The sequence below is a fragment of the Cucurbita pepo genome, chromosome 4, assembly GCF_057944985.1.
Source record: "Cucurbita pepo subsp. pepo isolate OVF chromosome 4, ASM5794498v1, whole genome shotgun sequence".
In the NCBI taxonomy this organism is placed as follows: domain Eukaryota; kingdom Viridiplantae; phylum Streptophyta; class Magnoliopsida; order Cucurbitales; family Cucurbitaceae; genus Cucurbita; species Cucurbita pepo.
The window spans coordinates 143,314-161,517 of NC_141801.1; the positions used below are offsets into that span (position 1 = coordinate 143,314).

The window sequence follows — 18,204 nt, forward strand, 5'->3', positions numbered from 1 at the left end:
GGGAGAAAAAAATAATGGTAACGTTCAAAGTAGCTGGGCCTAAATTGGCAGAAAGCCATGCATTGTCGACTCCAGAATGAAAACATTATTGCTAACAATGCAAGAAATAAATAAGCAAATAAATGAACCTGCAACGTATCAACTAACCACGTAACCTTCCACCTGCAAGTATTTACTTCACTCTATACCTCACTCCATCTTTTATATGCATTGCTTTGCCTTCTCATACATTTCATCTACGTTCTATCCTTCTCCTTTCCCTTCTTGGTAAAACACTACAGATATGAAGACAATGGGAACAACACTAGCCTCCCTCCTCCTATGGACTCTCTTTGTTGGGTTGGTTTCTGGAGACATGGCCATTCCTTTGACGTCTACAAGCGACGAAGATCAGAAGACTTATTACACTCCAGACCCACATGCAGGAAGCCCCCCCTCAGGTTTCTCTATTACCCACACACACATTCCCTTGCATTCCACGGTTCTGAAATGTTTTGTTGTTTTGAGTAAGATGGAAGATTTTAAACAAGTGGCTACAACTATTCAAATCAGTGACTAAGTGCATGCCTTGTATTTTCCTCTTTGTTTGTAGGTTCTTCACCGGGGAGTCCACCTTATGGAACTACACCACCACCTGATGGCTCGGGAGGAAGCCACGGAGGAAAACCACCCTCTCATGGACATGGTGGTAAAAAACGCAGCCCAAAACCAGGGAACTGTGGAAACCCACCACACACTCCTACTCCATCAAAACCTCCTTCCGGTGGTGGTGGACACCACAAGTCTCCTAAATATAATCCAACCCCATCTATTCCATCCACTCCTCCTTCAGATGGTGGTGGGTATTACAGCCCGCCCTCTCATGATCCCACTCCAACCCCATCAACTCCATTGAGTCCTCCTCCTTCTGGTGGTGGTGGTGGATACTACAGCCCTCCGTCTTATGATCCCACTCCAACTCCTTCAACTCCATCAACTCCATCAAACCCTCCTCCTGATGGTGGTGGTTCGACCCCATCAACTCCATCAGCTCCTTCAGGTGGTGGATACTACAGCCCTCCAACTTATGATCCCACTCCAACTCCTTCAACTCCATCTACTCCAACCCCATCAACTCCATCTACTCCAACTCCGCCAGCTCCTTCAGGTGGTGGTGGATATTATAGCCCTCCAACCTATGATCCCACTCCAACACCTGAAACTCCATCTACTCCAACTCCGTCAACTCCTTCAGGTGGTGGATACTATAGCCCTCCAACTGATAATCCCACAACTCCTTCAACCCCATCTACACCAACTCCGTCAACTCCTTCAACCCCATCTACACCAACTCCGTCAACTCCTTCAGATGGTGGATACAACAGCCCTCCAACGTATGATCCCACTCCAACCCCATCGACTCCTTCAGGTGGTGGTGGATACTACAGCCCTCCAACTTACGATCCTACTCCATCAACTCCATCCACACCTCCCTCAGGCGGTAGTGGATACAACAGCCCTCCATCTTATGATCCTAACCCATCAACTCCTCCTTCAGGTGGTAATGGATTCTACAACCCTCCAACATCTGGTACACCATTCTATGGAACCCCACCAACCACATCAGCACCTCCCTTTGTTCCTGATCCCAACTCCCCCTTTACTGGCACATGCAAGTAAGTAACAATACTTTTTTCAATTCCCCCTTTACTGGCATATTTCAATCCCTAACAAACTACAATGTTGGTGTATTTTAAGCTATTGGAGTACGCACCCAGGAGCAATATGGGGATTGTTGGGGTGGTGGGGAACAATGGGCAGTGTTTTTGGCATAACAGGCTCTCCAGGCTTTGGAGCAACTCTCAGCTTGCCACAAGCACTCTCAAACACACGAACTGATGGCCTAGGATCCCTGTACCGAGAAGGATCTGCGGCTTTCCTGAACTCACTGGTCAACAACAGGTACCCCTTCACAACAAATGAAGTTCGTCAAAGTTTTGTATCGGCACTAAGCTCAAACAAAGCAGCAGCAGCTCAGGCCCGGGTTTTCCAGATGGCCAACGAGGGCAGATTCAAGCCTAGAATCTGAAGCAGAACAACAATAAATTCACCACCTAAAGTATAACTATTTTCCGTTTCCTCAGTGTCCCACCCTACTACGTATTATATTATTTCCTACTGCTAAGAAATTCCCGTCTATCTCGGTTTTCCATGAACTCCTCTCCACTCCATGCAATCTCGGCTTTCCATAAACACAACATGCAGATCGCTCATCCCAAATAAGTGGCCTTACTAAATATTAAATAAAACAAGACGTTTTGATAATATATAGCTATTAAAAAGATAGCTTCTTCCACGTGAATGGTTTTGTAGATTCGGCCAATCCGTTCATCCACGAAATAAACGTGATTTAACACCAAACAACAATTTTATCCCATGTCTGCAACAGGTGCTCACTAGAAATTATCCAAATTACAAAATTGTTGTTCAAACTTGAAGTATTTTGGATTAGGCTATCATCAAATTAATAAAACTTGGGACCAATCTGTCCTTAACGATTAGCTTGACAATTTTGAAACTGGATCATAACCCACCATCAGAAGCAAAACTGAAAGAAAAAAAATCACATAATCACTCTCATATGAGGCCATGCCCACAAGTGAAGCACAAAGATGAAAGAAAGAAAGTAGTGAAGGGGAAGATTGACAAAAATGAATAAATATTGACGTTGTTGTTATGTGAGGGAAGAATTAGCTCTCCAGTTCACTCCGTATCCAATCCTGTGAACATACCAATGCTTCAATCGTAGCTGGTTTCAATGAACTCCACTCTCGATCAACCACTCTTGTTCCAGTCCTGAATGCACAATCTGATGCAACCTTTGACATCGGAATCCCCAACACATTACGAGCCATTATGGACAAAATTGGATATCTAGGACTGTGAACTTTCCACCAGTTCAACACATTGAAATCAACATTACGAGGAAACAAAGGCTCCTCGAGGTACTTCTCCAAATCTGACTTACTGCCTTCACTCTCCGAGGCTTCATGCAGAAATTTGTCGAACCCCATCAGTCTATCCCTTCCATCCTTCCCAGAACTACTCCCAACTTGCCAGGCAAGACCTTCATCGATTGAAGCTAATGGCGAGCAGATCATATGTTCATTGTAAAGCGCCTTCACGCAGTTCATAACATCATCAATCCTCTGTTGAGAAACAACCCCATATATTTGTGGATAGTAGTATTCTACTAGTTTCATCTTGAATCGAGGATCTAAAATGGCAGAAACCGCTAGAGCCAATCCACACTTGTCCCAATATTCTTCAAACTTGGTGCGCATCTTGAATGCCAAGGCCTTGATATAATCATCTGAATTCTTGAACCATTCCATCAACTGCAAGTGCACATCACAGAGCTCAGGGAAAAATATATTTGCAGTTGGAAAATTGCTCTTCGTTAATACATTAGTTACTTCAAAAAAGAACTTCAGAAACCCAGTGATTGTACAAGTCCTAGACCACTCTTCTTCAGTTGGGCATGCTGTGTAGCCAACGTCACTTTCCTGCAAACGTGAAAATGCTTCTCGATATTCCATAGCCGCTCCAAGCATCGCATAAGTCGAGTTCCACTGAGCTGGATTGTCCAGAGATAGAACTTTTTGGCTCTGAACTTTACCTTGTTCGGCCATATCATTGAACTTAGCTTGCACTTCTCGAGACTGTTTAATGTATTGAATACTATCACGAATTTTAGGGAGAATACTGCACAATGCTTCCAAAGCATCTTGAGCCATCAAATTAAGAAGATCTACCGCACAGCTGACATCAAACAATTGACCATTACAATACAGGAACCTGTTCTGTGATAGTCTGTCTCTGATTCGTAATGATATATAGTCACTGGTAGAGGAACAATCAAATGTCAATGAAAATAACTTCCGATCGATATCCCAATCCATAAGACATGTCATGATGGTCTCTGAATGCAAATCTTCAGTGTGAGAAGGATCAACAAACATAAAGTTCAAAACCTTCTTATTTAACTGCCAGGACTCATCAATATAGTGGGCTGTAAGACACAGATATGCCGATTCCTGATGATCTGAGGCAGTCCACATATCAGCGCTGAGACTAACTTTACCAGGCAATTTATCCAACAACTCATTCACTTTTTGTTTCTCTTTGGCATATATCTCCAAACAATCAGTTTCAACTTTATTGCACGTCACAAGTTCGAACAAGGGATGCAGATTTTTAACAAATACTCTGAACCCAACATGCTCAACCATGGCCAATGGATAACCGTGCAAGATGATCATACGTGCAAGATCGAAGCGACTTCGTCGCTGATCAAAATTGTAACTCAGAGTATTACTTGTTTCCTCTTTCAACTTCTCTGGATTAAATCCAATATTGACAAGATTGAGTACATCATCCTTCTTCTGCCCCGGATCAACATAATTAGTAATAGCCAGAGTTGGTTCCTTTTTCTTTTCCCTGGATGAAGAAATAAACTGATTAGATCTTCTCTGACACCTAATTAAGTGATTCCTCAAATGAGAAGTCCCACTGGTACTGGATCCACTGAGTTTCTTCTTACAATGCCTACATACAGCAACAAAGGTGTCACCCTTTTTTATTCTATCAAAATCGTTCCACACAACGGATTTCAATCTGCTAGATTTTACTATAACTGCCTCCGACATATCCATTACATCACCCTGTCTTTCCAACAAAAGCTGCATATGAAAACCACACAATAAATTCTGATTAAAAAGATTCGAAAAGGAAGACCAAAATTTGTTTCAATCTTGACCGACTGAAAAAACAAGCATGTTCATGTTCCAAGTCAACCACCATAAAACATAGGATGCACTTCTAAATATCTACAGCCTCCCAACTTTTGAGTAAAAAAGGTGAAGAGATTACTAGAACAACGAATCATTCCTTATAAGGGGTGGAAACCTCTCCTTAGTACACCCGTTTTAAAATCGTGAGACTGATATGTAGCAAGCAAAAATGGAGAATATTACTAGTCACATTCTTTAACAAACTTACCTTTTCCATACCAATGCACAAGCCCTTGAACAATAATAACGAAATCCCACTATCCATAGGCTAAAAAGTAAAGCAATGGCAAGTCACATCTTTCAAAGAAGAGGAAACTGGTGAACATTCACAGAGACAACAGTAGCCAACACAGACCATGAGCCATGACAGGACAAACCCAAAAAAATATATTGTTCATCTGACAACCAATCTATGAACTATTACAAGTTTCATGAAACTAATTTGAAGAAAGCGAAAACGATATAATAAGGAGACGTCATAAGCTCGTATGGATTGATTCCACGGTCACTCATGGGGTCCGAAGAAGACCCAGAAGTGGTAAATAAACCCCAGTAGAAGCGGGTCGGGCCTTCATGGAAGTGAATGTTATGAGAAAAGTCACAAAAGAGGGTCACCGGATCGGTATCACCGCCGAGACCCACAACCCTATCCGACCCGAATATACCAAAAACTGACCGGGTCGACAAGACCGATTGAAAACCAATGGATCTCGGATAGATAGAGACGCAATGCAAAATACCCCGAGTCGGACCCGGAGCTAAAGTTAGGGTTCCGCTCCATCAATTATTTTATTTAAAAAAAAAAAAAAAAAAAAAAAAAACAATATGAACTTTTAAGGAGAATAAACGGAAGGAGGGAAAATTGAGAAGAAGGTTCGGGAGCATACAGTGAACTGAACTGGGCAGAGCTTTCCGGCGACGGAGAGGGAACGGCGGTCAGTTTCGTCTCCCGGCGAGAAAAAGGGAGAGGGAAAACATGGATTGATTTTTGATTGTGAAGCGATTGATTTTTGATTGTGAAGCGTTTGATTTTTGATTGTGAAGCGATTGATTTTTGATTGTGAAGCGAAGAGAGAAGGCGCGCAAAGGAGAAGAGAGTAAGGAAAGCATTATCGGTTGAAATTACAAGTATGCCCACAAATATTTTATTTTATTTTATTTTATTTTATTTATTTATTTATTTATTTATAAGAAAAAAAAAATAATCCAAAATTAGAGTTGCGTGGAAAAGGGGAATAGGGTTAGATAAAATGTGTTAACTTTGATTCCCTCCCCTCTTCCAAAATTTCAATGTCTTGCCGTTGAAAGACAGAATTAAGAAGAAGAAGAAGAAGAAGAAGAAGAAGAAGAAGAAGAAGAAGAAAAAACGTGGGAACACTTTTCTTAGGACAAAAACATATTCTTTACTTGCTTTCAATAAACATAAATATATATATATATATATATATTACCCCTTCTTTCAATCCATCCTTAGTTTTCTTTTCAATTTCCTTATTAAACCTTCATATTCTAAATGGGTTTTCTGGGCACAGCCGCCTTTAACTTGTTGCATGCAGCAATTGGGTACCCAATTTCTTTGTTTTTCTTCTTCTTTTCTCCATTTTTTTCAAAAGATATTTATTTTAAACATTAATTATTACTTTTCCTTCTTCCCCTGCAGATTTGCCACTGTTCTTCTCTATCCACTGTAAGTCTGTGTGTGTGTGTGTGTGTGTATATATATATATATATCTGTCCGGTTAAAAGTTGAAGCGCTTTTTGAGCTGACATTGGAAGAAAAACAGGTATGAAACGAAGAGGGCAATAGAGAAAGCTTCATTTCGAGATCAGCAGCAGCAATGGCTCACATATTGGCTTTTGCTTTCATTTCTGACCATGATCGAACTTTATTTTTCCAACATCATATCATGGTGCGTGTCGTATGTGACTTCAACCACTTTGTATTTCCTACCAATACAAATTGTGTTCCATCTAATGTTCAACAACAATTTTGTAGGATTCCGATTTGGGCTTACATAAAGATGGTGGTTTGCTTGTGGCTGATGCTGCCAAGTTTCAAGGGTGCAGCTTATGTTTATGAGAATACCGCGATGAAGTTCATGACGATCGAACGCGAAGAGAAACCCGAATCCGATCTCGTGAGGGAGAAGGAGAAGGAGAAGGAGAAGGAGAAGGAGAAGGAGAAGGAGAAGGAGAAGGAGAAGGAAGACAGGGAAGACAAAGAAGAGGAGAAGGAAAAGGAAAAGAAAAAGAAAAAGGAGGAGGAGGAGGAGGAGGAGGCAGAAGATGAGGAAGTGGACGAGCAGAAGAAAATCTTTCGTGCATGGAAGTTGGTGGATGATTACATTGAAAAGAAGGGAGCTGATTCTCTAGAACAGATCGTCAAACTTGGTTTAGGTACATAAAATATTGTTCATACTCTTTCTTTTTCTTCATCTTTCTCTCTCATTTGGCCTTACAATCATCATTCAACCAATTTTGCAGGCAACTAACACAAACTACCACAACGAAATATGAGGAGGAGCATGAATAATAAGAAGCATGGCATCGTATATGCATCATGATACTCATACAAATGTACAAAATATTTGGTTTCCTAATTACATGATTATAAGAAATAAATACCCAAACATTATTAACCCCTTCCACTTTACCTTCTCAAATACTTATTAATGTTTCCGTGGCTAGTTAACTAGATTCAAATTCAACATCAAATCAGCGTTTCAATCCCTAAAGAGAGCCATGAGTTGAGTGTTTAGACCACAATAATGATCCGGATCATTTCGGTAACAATTTCGTTTTTACAAGTAATAGAACACGTTGATTGGTTATACAAAGTAGGGGGCTAATTATATAAAACAAGATGTCTTTAAACGGTGAATCTTAACCTTTGTGTAATTTTGTTGTGTAAAAGACCTTGTGTGAGATCTCTCGCTGGTTGGAGAAGAGAACAAAGCATATCTTATAAAGGTGTGGAAACCTTTTCCTAGCAGACACATTTTAATAATCGGGAAGCGGACAACGATACATAACGAGCATGTTATCACGAACCTTGTAAAGCGACTTGATCTAAAGCTTACGGTAAGAAACCAAGACCAAGACCTGAGCATCATATATATCACAATCGTGTCACTAGTTCCGGTTCGTGATAACATGCTTTCACGTACCGAAAAACTGGCATTCGCTTGGTGAATACGATGGGTCGACAATAACTGTCGTGTCAGAGGTTATAAGGATAATATCATTTTCTTATATCAGCCAAAGTAGATTAGAGTTAGATTTAGCAAATAATTACAAGATAAACTACAATGCTTACTTCAAAAACTGTATACTTTAGTTGACTTCTTCTGAGATTCTACCAAGCTTACACACTGAGCTAAGCCAGCAGAAGGAACTGTTGAATAGGTCGGCTTACTATACTCTAAATCCATACTCTGACTTGGTTTCAGTATGTGTTTTGCTCCTGCTGTTAACTTAATGGGGCCTGTTCTTGCCATACATTCGACTTTAGGAGCTTCATTCACTATTCCATCACTTTGACTCATATTTGACATATTTCCTGCTGAATTAACAGCTTTGTCCCAGTTAGCAATGATTTTCGCGGTCGTCCCCGGGTTAGATTGCACATCATTAATGAGTTCGCCTCGTGTCCACCGTGGCAGAACCCCGGCATTGTTCATTTCTAAACTCTTGAACTTCAATCTGTCTTCATAGCTCGTTCTAATGGATGGTGAGTGAACTCGAGGAGAAATAGATATTGGTTGATGAAAAGATGTTGAGACAGGTATATTCTTCATCTGTAAGTGAGATGGCATTGTACTGCGAGGATATGTAGCCTCGTTCAGGTGATGAGCAGAAGGACTACTGAGAACATCAGCACAAGAAGAAATGAATGGATAATAGTATCCATTTATGTCAGCGAGTTTTGAGCTTGCAGTCAGCACGTCTTCCCGTTTGTGACCGTGTAACATCCATGGGGGAAGGCTCTTAGAGCTGTGAAACCTAGGATGCTGGACATGATTTTCATCACCTGGCTGCAAGAAAGGGAAGTTGATGTTTCCTAATTCTGCTGGATGTAGATTGTTCTGATTGAAACCAAGTTCAAAAGAAGTAGAAAATGTTGATGGCTGTGCACTAAGCCTTACTGCTTGAGAACCAGAAAAAAAGGGTGCTTCAAAGTTCGGTGCCATAGCGAAGGCTTGATCGGTCGGCAAAGGTGAAAAGCTATGGATGTTGTTGAACCTTTCGTTTAAGTTGATGACAGAGTCGGATCTGTGATACATTATACTGTTTTTTCGATCGGCACACGGATGGGGGTACCTACCTTGTGGAGCATTTGGCAATAAGCTTCTTTGTGCCACTTGATTGCTATGAAAGCCTGCAGGATAAAACAGTGTATCTTCCAGAAAGTTTCTTTTTCTCATGGGATTCTCTTGGATAGAATTGGTTAGGCAGTTCTCAAATAAGGTTGTGTTCTTCCGAAAGTTTATGACCTCAGGTTCTACAACAACAGCTACATCTTTTCCCATCAGCCGCATCGTTTGTCGAGCGGGATTCGGCAACAAGCTACTTGAATTTTCAGGATTAAATGGAGGATCCATCAAGTTTGAGTGAAAAAACCTTCCAGATTCTGTTCCCCTTTCTGAGTTCTGCAGTCTAATATCAGCTGTTCTTGAAATTCCAGGCTCAGTGACATCCAATCCAGCTGACAAATATCTTTGATTTTCTTGCATATTACTATGCAATGGAAATAAACTCAACTGGTTTCCTGTAAGTTCAGTGTCCACAAGGAGTTTTTCATTATCTATGAAACAATCCCGAGCGCTTCTTGGCAGGACGAGACCGCATACCGGTATCCTGCTAGAACACACCATAGTGTTACTGGTTTCATTCATTTGATCAAACTCATTAATCAACCCTGAATTTAGTTGTATCAGCTCACCCTTTGAGTTCAATGGCAGGCAGAACAATCCATCATTCACGCCCTTCTCTTTGTAGGCGACCGTACTTTGCTCCCAGTTCGGAAAGCTGGATCGAGTGTCCTTAGCAGAAGATTCAGCCAAGTTAAGAAATCTGCCACCAGCTGCATTTTCACTTAAGGCAGCTGCTCCATTCATAGGATTTATCAAATAGTCAACTGATTTTCCACAGAAAGAATGCGCTTCATGCCCATATTGCCTTTCTTCTTGTGCAGCTAATAGAGCAGGAATGGCAGAATGTACTGATGGCAGCTTCTGAGGATGATCAAACAAATGCAAACTATTTTCATGAGGAATAACCCGATTTACTGATATTGACTTCTCGGCCGAATAATTCACACCGTCCCAACAAGGATGAGATCTATCGTCGTTTATGCCAACCTCCATCGAATCAACTCCTTTATTACTTTCCCCTGAATTAGTGTTTCCCTCTGAGTCTTGAAATGGACTGCCACCAGTTTGTACACAGGTAGTGCTTGGACCAAGAACATCATTCTTATCCGAGAAGCTAACGCGCCGATCGGACTTTCGACTGCCATTATTAATCACTTGATCGCTGCATTTGAAGTTGATGGATGAAGAAGTTGTTACACTGTGCTTCAAAATGCTCCTAATTGGAGGCACTGCCCTCTGTTGCTTGGCAACTACATTGGACTTCTTAACTGGTTTTTGCATTTTTTGTCTCGACGCTCGTTTAAAACAAGGTTTCTTACAACAGACCGAAACATCCTTGTGATTTCTGTGGCCCTCCTATGTCCAAGTGAAAATTATTGCAGAAGTAAATATAAAGATTATAAGCTTTTTCTGTGGTATTTCATCAAGTTAGGCTCTCAAACTGAACAGTCAAAACATAAATATATATACACAAAAGGAACGCATCAAACTTGTAGTATCTTGAGCACATAAAATTTTAATCCTATTGGGTCATGTGATATAAAAGAATATTGTGCAGAAAAGGACTGGTGAGGAATCTGAGGAGGGCCCTTAATGAACAGCAAATAATGAAATGCTCTATTCTTAAAGATTGTCTTCTCAACTCTCTTATCCACAACATTCCATTATAAGTACCCCAAAGTAAAACCCACTTCAAGTAAAGATGTTTTTCCACTAATCATGAACCAAATTCATTTGTTGGATTGGAAATGGGTCAAAAAGAGGTGAAAAAATGCAGCATGGTTAACCTAGGATACATTGGTTAAACTAAGGACATAAACTGTCGAACCAAATAAAGTGAGTCCCTGCCAAGGGCCGTACCCTTGCAGCAGGTGGAGCACTACCACCCACACAGACATACACCCATAATAACCTCACATAAACCCTTCACAAACTATTCAAACTCGTCTTGTAGTCCCTTTTTTCTCTTTCTTTTACTCTCCAAGCTAATGCAGTCTCTTCACCAGCTTTTTCCAGCAGTAATTATGAGCAGAGAGAGAGCGTAGAGCCTATTAAAATCTACAGTTTTCCCCTTCACACCGTTTGAATTAAACCCAGAAAACAGAATCACATACCTTATTTTTGTTGTTGTTGTTGTTGGCCTTCATTGTCTTCATAGCGGAGACAAGAGTCCTAGCCAGCGATGTCGCTTTGAGCTTGTCTCCATTGCTTTGTTTCCCACCCACTTTTTCTCCCTCACAATCATTAACCATAATCATTGCTTCTACTGGCGGAGCCACTGCGAAAATCTCGGCTATTGATCGCTTTTTTGGGGGTCTTGATTTTGCCTTCAAAAACCCTGCTGCTGCTGCTGCTGCTGCTTTGTTTTTTCTTTTTTCCTTGGTTGTTGGAGCTAAACAACTATCAATATGTGCGCTCATTGCGTTCACCGTAGCTGTAACAAAGACTCCACAAACAGGACAAGTTTTCTCCACTTTAATATCCTCTACTACTTTATTCGATTTCAGAATCTGCAGCTCTTGAGACTGTTGGATGATGGAAGTCCCACATCGACTAATTTGAGGTGTTGGATGATGGAAGTCCCACATCGACTAATTTAGGGAATGATCATGGGTTTATAAGTGAGGAATGCTAACTCCATTGGTGTGAGGCCTTTTGGGGAAACCCAAAGCAAAGCCATGAGAGCTTATGCTCAAAGTGGACAATATCATACCATTGTGGAGAGTCGTGTTCGTCTAACATGGTATCAGAGCCAAGGTTTATTTTTTAAACTCCTCGCCATGTCTTCTTCCTCCTCTCCATCCACCATCTCCAACACCGTCTCAACTACCATGGCGACTTTTGGCCTTAAACAATATCCAATCCCTCTACACCATGTTGTCACAATTCGTCTAACCAAAAACAACTTCATCATATGGCGTGCCCAGCTCCTCCCCTACCTACGGAGTACGAAGCTTATGGGCTACCTCGATGGCACCAATGTTGCACCTGCCAAGCTGATCCCTTCCTCAACTGCTGCTGGTGCTGAGCTGGTCTCTAATCCGGCCTATAATCAGTGGTATGATCAGGATCAACAAGTCCTTAGCGGCCTTCTCTCCTCCATGTCTGAGGAGATTCTTCATGATGTGGTTGCCGCTACTACGTCCAAGGAGGCGTGGGATACCCTGCAGCGGATGTTTTCATCGTCAACTCGTGCTCGCACTACTCAGATTCGTGTTGAGCTTGCCACGTCCAAGAAACGAGATCAATCTGCTGCAAATTATTTTTGCAAGATCAAAGGGCTAGCCACCGAGCTGGCCGCCGCCGGCTCTGCCTTGCAGGATGATGATGTGATCGCGTATCTTCTCGCTGGTCTTGGCCCTGACTATGATCCCTTCGTCACCTCAATGACTACCAAGAGTGAAGCCCTCACCCTTGATGATGTGTTTGCACATCTAATGACGTATGAAGCTCGCCAACTACAACACCAGGCTGAACTTCAGTTAAATCTTGGATCTTCTGCCAATTATGCTAGTCGTGGTGGTCAGCAGAAGAATCGTGGGCGTAGGGATCGCGGTCGTGGTCGTTCTCAAGGTTATGCACCCTCTCGTCCTTCTTCTGCTCCTCCTACGGCACTGGCGGCTACTTCCTCTTACAAGATTGACCCAAATTGGTACAGCGACACAGGCGCTACGGACCATATCACCAGTGACCTGGATCGTCTCGCTGTGCGTGAACGTTATCATGGAGGTGAACAAGTTCAAGTCGGCAATGGAGCAGGTTTGCGTGTTTTGCATACTGGTCATTCTCTAATTAATACTGCTACTCGTCCTCTTGCGTTGCGTAATATTTTGCATGTGCCTGAAATTTCCAAACATCTTCTTTCTGTTCATAAATTTTCTCGTGATAATGACGTATTTTTTGAATTCCATCCTTGGCATTTTTCTATAAAGGATCGACAGTCGAGGAAAAGTCTCCTAAATGGGAGGTGTGAATCTGGTCTTTATCCTATTAAGTCATCCGATGTCGATAATCTCAAGCACGCCTTGGTGAGCAGATCTACTACTCACGCCCAATGGCATGCTCGTCTTGGACATCCTTCATCTCAAGTAATAAAATCCATTTTGCGTCTAAATAATATTTCGTGTGCTAGTGAGTCATCTTTGTCAGTTTGTAATGCGTGTCAGTTAGCAAAGAGTCATCGATTACCATATACTAGTTTTTCCCATAGGTCTTCGTCACCTTTGGAACTTATTTTTTCGGATGTTTGGGGCCCTGCACCTCCATCTGTTGGGGGTTTTAAATATTATATTAGTTTCATTGATGATTTCAGTAAATTTTCGTGGATCTATTTGATGCATGATCGTACAGAAGCTCCTCGTATATTTTTGCAATTCCAAGCTCATGTTGAGCGCCTCCTAGATACTAAAATCAAGTGGGTTCAATCTGATTGGGGTGGGGAATATCAGAAAATTCACAACACATTTTTTCGTTCCCTTGGAATTGGTCATCGTGTTTCGTGCCCTCACACACATCAACAAAATGGGTCTGCTGAACGCAAGCATCGTCATATTGTTGAAACTGGCCTAGCCCTTCTAGCTCATGCTCATGTACCTATTAAATTTTGGGACGACGCGTTTCTTACAGCCACATATCTCATCAATCGTCTTCCTACTCGTGTCATCGATAAAAAATGCCCCTTAGAGCTTCTTTTTCATACCCCACCAAATTACTCCTTATTAAAAATTTTTGGGTGTGCTTGTTGGCCTCATCTTCGTCCTTATAACAAACAAAAGCTCTCTTTTCGATCAAAGGAATGTGTCTTTCTAGGCTACAGTTCTTCACATAAAGGGTATAAGTGTCTTGACACCGATTCTGGTCGTGTCTATATGTCTAGAGATGTCATATTTGATGAAAATGTTTTTCCATTCAAGAGAGCCTCACCTAATTCTTCCCCAATCATGCAGTCGACGCATAATGCCCCTGATTTGTGCACCTTGCATTTGGGTAATAGCAGTACTAATTTGGAGAATGATCACATGCATATGTCTGGGCCTACTAACTCTTTGGATGCAGAAAATTTGGTGTCTACATCAGCTTCGGAATTGCCGCAACAATCCTCCGCGTCGCTGCCATTCGAATCGGCGTTGGTTGTTCCGCCAATGATTGAGGCATCGGCTTCTCCGCCAGCAGATGATATTGCGCAATGCCCGGTCGAATCCTCGGCCGTTGGTCAACCAACTGCTGTAGCATCGGTTGCTCCCCTCGCAACGGCTGATACGGCCGTCCCCTCAAATGTGGATTCTGCACCTACTACTCATCCGTATGGTACTCGATTGAAGCACAATATCAAGAAACCCAAGGTGCGTACAGATGGAACAGTAACATATCTTGTAGCTCGGTCTTCTGCCTCTGAACCTACTTCACATATTACTGCTATGGAGCATCCCCTCTGGCGTCAGGCAATGAATGATGAATTTCAGGCACTTCAAAAAAATAAGACATGGCACTTAGTTCCTCCTCGTGCTGGTCTTAACGTTATTGATTGCAAATGGGTTTTCAAACTCAAACAAAAGCCAGATGGCTCTATTGATCGCTACAAAGCACGCCTGGTTGCTAAAGGTTTTAAACAGCAGTATGGCGTCGATTATGATGATACCTTTAGTCCAGTTGTTAAGCCCACTACCATTCGGCTCTTATTATCTCTTGCTATTTCTCGTGGTTGGGCTATTCGGCAGATTGATATTCAAAATGCTTTTCTTCATGGCCTTCTTAATGAAGATGTTTATATGAAGCAGCCCCCTGGATTTGTGGATTCTCAACACCCTGGTTATCTCTGCAAGCTGGATAAGTCGCTTTATGGCCTTAAACAAGCTCCGCGTGCCTGGTTTTCTCGCCTTAGCTCCAAACTATTACAGCTGGATTTTACACCTTCAAAGGCTGATGTCTCTCTTTTTATTTTTAACAAAACGGGCATTCAGATGTATATTCTCATCTACGTTGATGATATTATTATCATCAGCTCATCTTCTACGGCTACTGAGAAACTTCTTACACAGCTTCAGGATGATTTTGCCGTCAAGGATCTTGGTATTTTGAGTTATTTTCTTGGGATTGAGGTCCGCCATACTTCTAGTGGACTTATTCTGACACAACATAAATACATTCGAGATTTATTAGCCAGAACCAATATGCTCACCTCCAAAGGTGTGCCCACACCTATGCTTCCCAGTGAGAAGTTGTTATTGAATGGTGGTGAAAAGCTCTCACCTGAGGATACTACTCGCTATCGAAGTGTCGTTGGTGCTCTCCAATATTTGTCTCTGACACGTCCTGATATATCCTTCTGTGTCAACAGAGTGTGTCAGTTCATGTCCTCTCCGACTTCTATACATTGGGCGGCAGTCAAACGAATTCTCCGTTATCTACATGACACTATTGATATGGGTTTGTGTCTTACAAAGTCCAGCACTGATTTGTTGAGTGCCTTTTCAGATGCTGATTGGGCTGGGAATCCTGATGATCGTCGAAGCACTGGAGGCTATGTGATCTTCTTTGGTGGCAATCTTATCTCTTGGAGTTCGAGGAAACAATCGACAGTTTCTCGTTCTAGTACGGAAGCCGAATATAAGGCGGTTGCTGATGCCACTGCCGAATTAATTTGGATCCAAGTTCTCTTGCGTGAGCTCGGGATCTCGCAAGCGCGAGCGCCTAGCCTATGGTGTGACAACATTGGTGCCACCTACCTATCCGCCAATCCAATCTTTCATCGACGGACGAAGCATGTTGAGGTTGATTATCACTTCGTTCGTGAACGAGTATCGACTCGTCAGCTTGATGTTCGACTCATATCTTCCAAGGATCAGCTCGCCGATATCATGACAAAGCCACTGCCAGCTCCTTCTTTTAGCTATTTTAGGCGCAATCTGAACTTAGTAGTACATCGTCCAGATTGAGGGGGGGTGTTAAACCTAAAATAGATCATAACTGTATATACTAAAATAGTCTAAGATTTACTAGTTTATGATTTGAAGGGTTTGTTACCAAATCTATGATTTTATGGTTTGTTACCAAATCATAGATTTGGAATGTAATCTTCATTATACGCATCTATAAATACATGAGGTCGTGACCCATATAGGTCATCGTGCCATTCAATCTAACATGGTATCAGAGCCATGCCCTAAACTTAGTCGTGCCAATAAATTGGTAAATCCTCAAATCCTCAAATATCGAACAAAGAACTCCTAAAGAAAAGGAGTCAAGCCCCTCCTCGAAGGCAGTCAAAAATGACTAAGACTCCAAAGGAGTCGAGCCTCGATTAAGGGGAGGCGCACTTTGTTCGAGGGGAGGTGTTGGATGATGGAAGTCCCACATCGACTAATTTGAGGTGTTGGATGATGGAAGTCCCACATCGACTAATTTAGGGAATGATCATGGGTTTATAAGTGAGGAATGCTAACTCCATTGGTGTGAGGCCTTTTGGGGAAACCCAAAGCAAAGCCATGAGAGCTTATGCTCAAAGTGGACAATATCATACCATTGTGGAGAGTCGTGTTCGTCTAACAGAGACCACCAACGGAATTTCGCAACGGAAATTGGTGGCAGCAGAGCTTCAGCCACTTCTTCCTTCACCTTCTCACTAAACGGCCAACTTCGTCTCGTCAAATCCTTCCCTCTCATTTCCAAAGCATACTCTCTAAGAATCAAAAACAAAACAAACCCATTTCAAAACTTGAACAGTGATGCATCACACAGCAGTTAAGACGTCAGGAACTTACCGAATGGAGAAAGTAGAGGGCGGAAAGGCCATGATTTTCACATCCAAATGCGAAACGGAGAGAGACCCAAGTGAGAAGATTGAAATTTGTGAAAAGGGTTGGGTTTTAATTTGGAAAAGGATGAGAAATGGATGATGAATTTCCGGAAGAGGTTGAAGAGAAAGAGAGAGTTTATTTTCATACATTATTAACGAAAGAAATAGAAAGAATGGATCTCTGGTTGTCCCTGAAGTTTATGACAGACAGCGACATATGAGAGGGGAAGCCTACGCCTACAAAACTTTTGTCTTCTTTTGGAAAGAAAGCAAGAAAATGGTCCAGTCGCCATTTTAGAACAAAGATTCTGGTGCTGCACATTCCATTTCCTTCTCCCGCCGCATCATCCAGTTTTTGATGGGATGAGCTGCTGTTTTGTTGTGTCTACATTTTGGTAACAAAAGAATAACAACAACAACGACACAAAACCATCATGATTATGACACTTCACCCACTCTCTCTCTTTCTGTCTACTTAAGCTTTTGTAGTTTCTCATCACAATCTCTCTCTCTCTCTCTCTGTCTTAATCACGTTTATCACAATTTCATCTAAATGAAATCATTTAGGTAGAAGCATAGGTATGAGTTTGTACCAGACTAAAATAATATAATTTATAAATATATAATCTCTTTTTATAAATGATTCTCAAAATGATCTTATGCAATTTGATCTTAATCTCGAGTGAAATATAAACGTCTACTTGTGAGGGTTCATATTTTGATTTGCATGAATGAGATGACCGGTTATTTTGAAAACTTTACCAAACAGAAAGAAGATACAATTCAATTCTTATCATACATGAAAAGTAAATAAGTAGTTTTCTTAAGTGTACTGAGTTCGAGACTTTTTCGCGATTTATTGGTTCGAGAGACTTAGTTTATGATTTTATCATGATTTTATCATAAACGAATTGTTCATTTGAGAATCAATAGTACTTAAGGTGCAAAAATGTAATCACAGAGGTGAAACAGATCTTTAACCTAGTTGTGATTAAGAACAACTCGTGAATGATCAACTTGCATGAAATTGTTTGATCAATGGATAAAGATTTAAACGAATCGTATCTATTAAACTAGAAGTATATTGTCAAAGTTAAGCATGTTTGATTTAAAGAAAATCCATTGATGACCTTTTAGAAACTCCAGTAGAAAATATACGAGCGAGAACAAAACATGCTAAAACTCAAATAATTTTAGTAACTTG

The 18,204-nt window shown here is 41.4% G+C and overlaps 4 protein-coding genes and 1 non-coding gene across 6 annotated transcripts; 3 read left to right on the forward strand and 2 right to left on the reverse strand.

Moving 5' to 3' along the window:
• Positions 1-219: 219 nt before the first annotated feature.
• Positions 220-2,178, forward strand: LOC111793339 (uncharacterized). The gene is made up of 3 exons (XM_023675177.2): positions 220-440; positions 593-1,655; positions 1,738-2,178. The coding sequence occupies exons 1-3, from the start codon at positions 284-286 to the stop codon at positions 2,066-2,068; spliced, it is 1,551 nt and encodes a 516-aa protein (XP_023530945.2). The 5' UTR covers positions 220-283; the 3' UTR covers positions 2,069-2,178.
• A 410-nt stretch (positions 2,179-2,588) lies between these two features.
• LOC111793340 (zinc finger BED domain-containing protein RICESLEEPER 1) lies at positions 2,589-5,874 on the reverse strand. The gene is made up of 2 exons (XM_087123415.1): positions 5,720-5,874; positions 2,589-4,721 (listed from the first exon to the last, which is right to left on the reverse strand). Exon 2 carries the CDS (start codon positions 4,692-4,694, stop codon positions 2,730-2,732), a length of 1,965 nt encoding a protein of 654 aa, XP_086979541.1. The 5' UTR covers positions 4,695-4,721; positions 5,720-5,874; the 3' UTR covers positions 2,589-2,729.
• Positions 5,875-6,263: 389 nt separating this feature from the next.
• Positions 6,264-7,471, forward strand: LOC111793341 (uncharacterized). 2 transcript variants are annotated; one of them, XM_023675182.2, is made up of 5 exons: positions 6,273-6,395; positions 6,493-6,519; positions 6,617-6,742; positions 6,829-7,229; positions 7,317-7,471. In XM_023675182.2, exons 1-5 carry the CDS (start codon positions 6,346-6,348, stop codon positions 7,322-7,324), a joined length of 612 nt encoding a protein of 203 aa, XP_023530950.2. In that variant the 5' UTR covers positions 6,273-6,345; the 3' UTR covers positions 7,325-7,471. The 2 variants fall into 2 exon arrangements, with proteins under 2 accessions (XP_086979542.1, XP_023530950.2); XM_087123416.1 differs by lacking the exon at positions 6,617-6,742 and having other exon boundaries at positions 6,264-6,395.
• Positions 7,472-7,795: 324 nt separating this feature from the next.
• On the reverse strand, positions 7,796-17,372 carry LOC111792628 (uncharacterized). Its single transcript, XM_087123102.1, has 5 exons — positions 16,966-17,372; positions 16,752-16,883; positions 14,294-14,474; positions 11,320-11,730; positions 7,796-10,561 (listed from the first exon to the last, which is right to left on the reverse strand). Exons 1-5 carry the CDS (start codon positions 17,148-17,150, stop codon positions 8,150-8,152), a joined length of 3,321 nt encoding a protein of 1,106 aa, XP_086979228.1. The 5' UTR covers positions 17,151-17,372; the 3' UTR covers positions 7,796-8,149.
• Positions 12,517-12,656, forward strand: LOC147792755 (small nucleolar RNA Z247). The gene has a single exon (XR_015420938.1). It is a non-coding gene; the product is annotated as a small nucleolar RNA Z247 (small nucleolar RNA).
• Positions 17,373-18,204: the final 832 nt, after the last annotated feature.

Bases quoted from the DNA above. Each gene is read 5' to 3' on its own strand.
- LOC111793339 (XM_023675177.2), top strand. From the start codon at position 284: ATGAAGACAATGGGAACAACACTAGCCTCCCTCCTCCTATGGACTCTC. The intron at 441-592 runs GTTTCTCTATTA...CTTTGTTTGTAG, and splicing joins TGCAGGAAGCCCCCCCTCAG to GTTCTTCACCGGGGAGTCCA. The intron at 1,656-1,737 runs GTAAGTAACAAT...GTGTATTTTAAG, and splicing joins CCCTTTACTGGCACATGCAA to CTATTGGAGTACGCACCCAG.
- LOC111793340 (XM_087123415.1), bottom strand. From the start codon at position 4,694: ATGGATATGTCGGAGGCAGTTATAGTAAAATCTAGCAGATTGAAATCC.
- LOC111793341 (XM_023675182.2), top strand. From the start codon at position 6,346: ATGGGTTTTCTGGGCACAGCCGCCTTTAACTTGTTGCATGCAGCAATT. The intron at 6,520-6,616 runs GTAAGTCTGTGT...GAAGAAAAACAG, and splicing joins ACTGTTCTTCTCTATCCACT to GTATGAAACGAAGAGGGCAA. The intron at 6,743-6,828 runs GTGCGTGTCGTA...ACAATTTTGTAG, and splicing joins TTTTCCAACATCATATCATG to GATTCCGATTTGGGCTTACA.
- LOC111792628 (XM_087123102.1), bottom strand. From the start codon at position 17,150: ATGTATGAAAATAAACTCTCTCTTTCTCTTCAACCTCTTCCGGAAATT. The intron at 16,884-16,965 runs GTAAGTTCCTGA...TTTGATTCTTAG, and splicing joins CCCTCTACTTTCTCCATTCG to AGAGTATGCTTTGGAAATGA. The intron at 10,562-11,319 runs GTATGTGATTCT...ACTTGGACATAG, and splicing joins ACAACAACAACAAAAATAAG to GAGGGCCACAGAAATCACAA.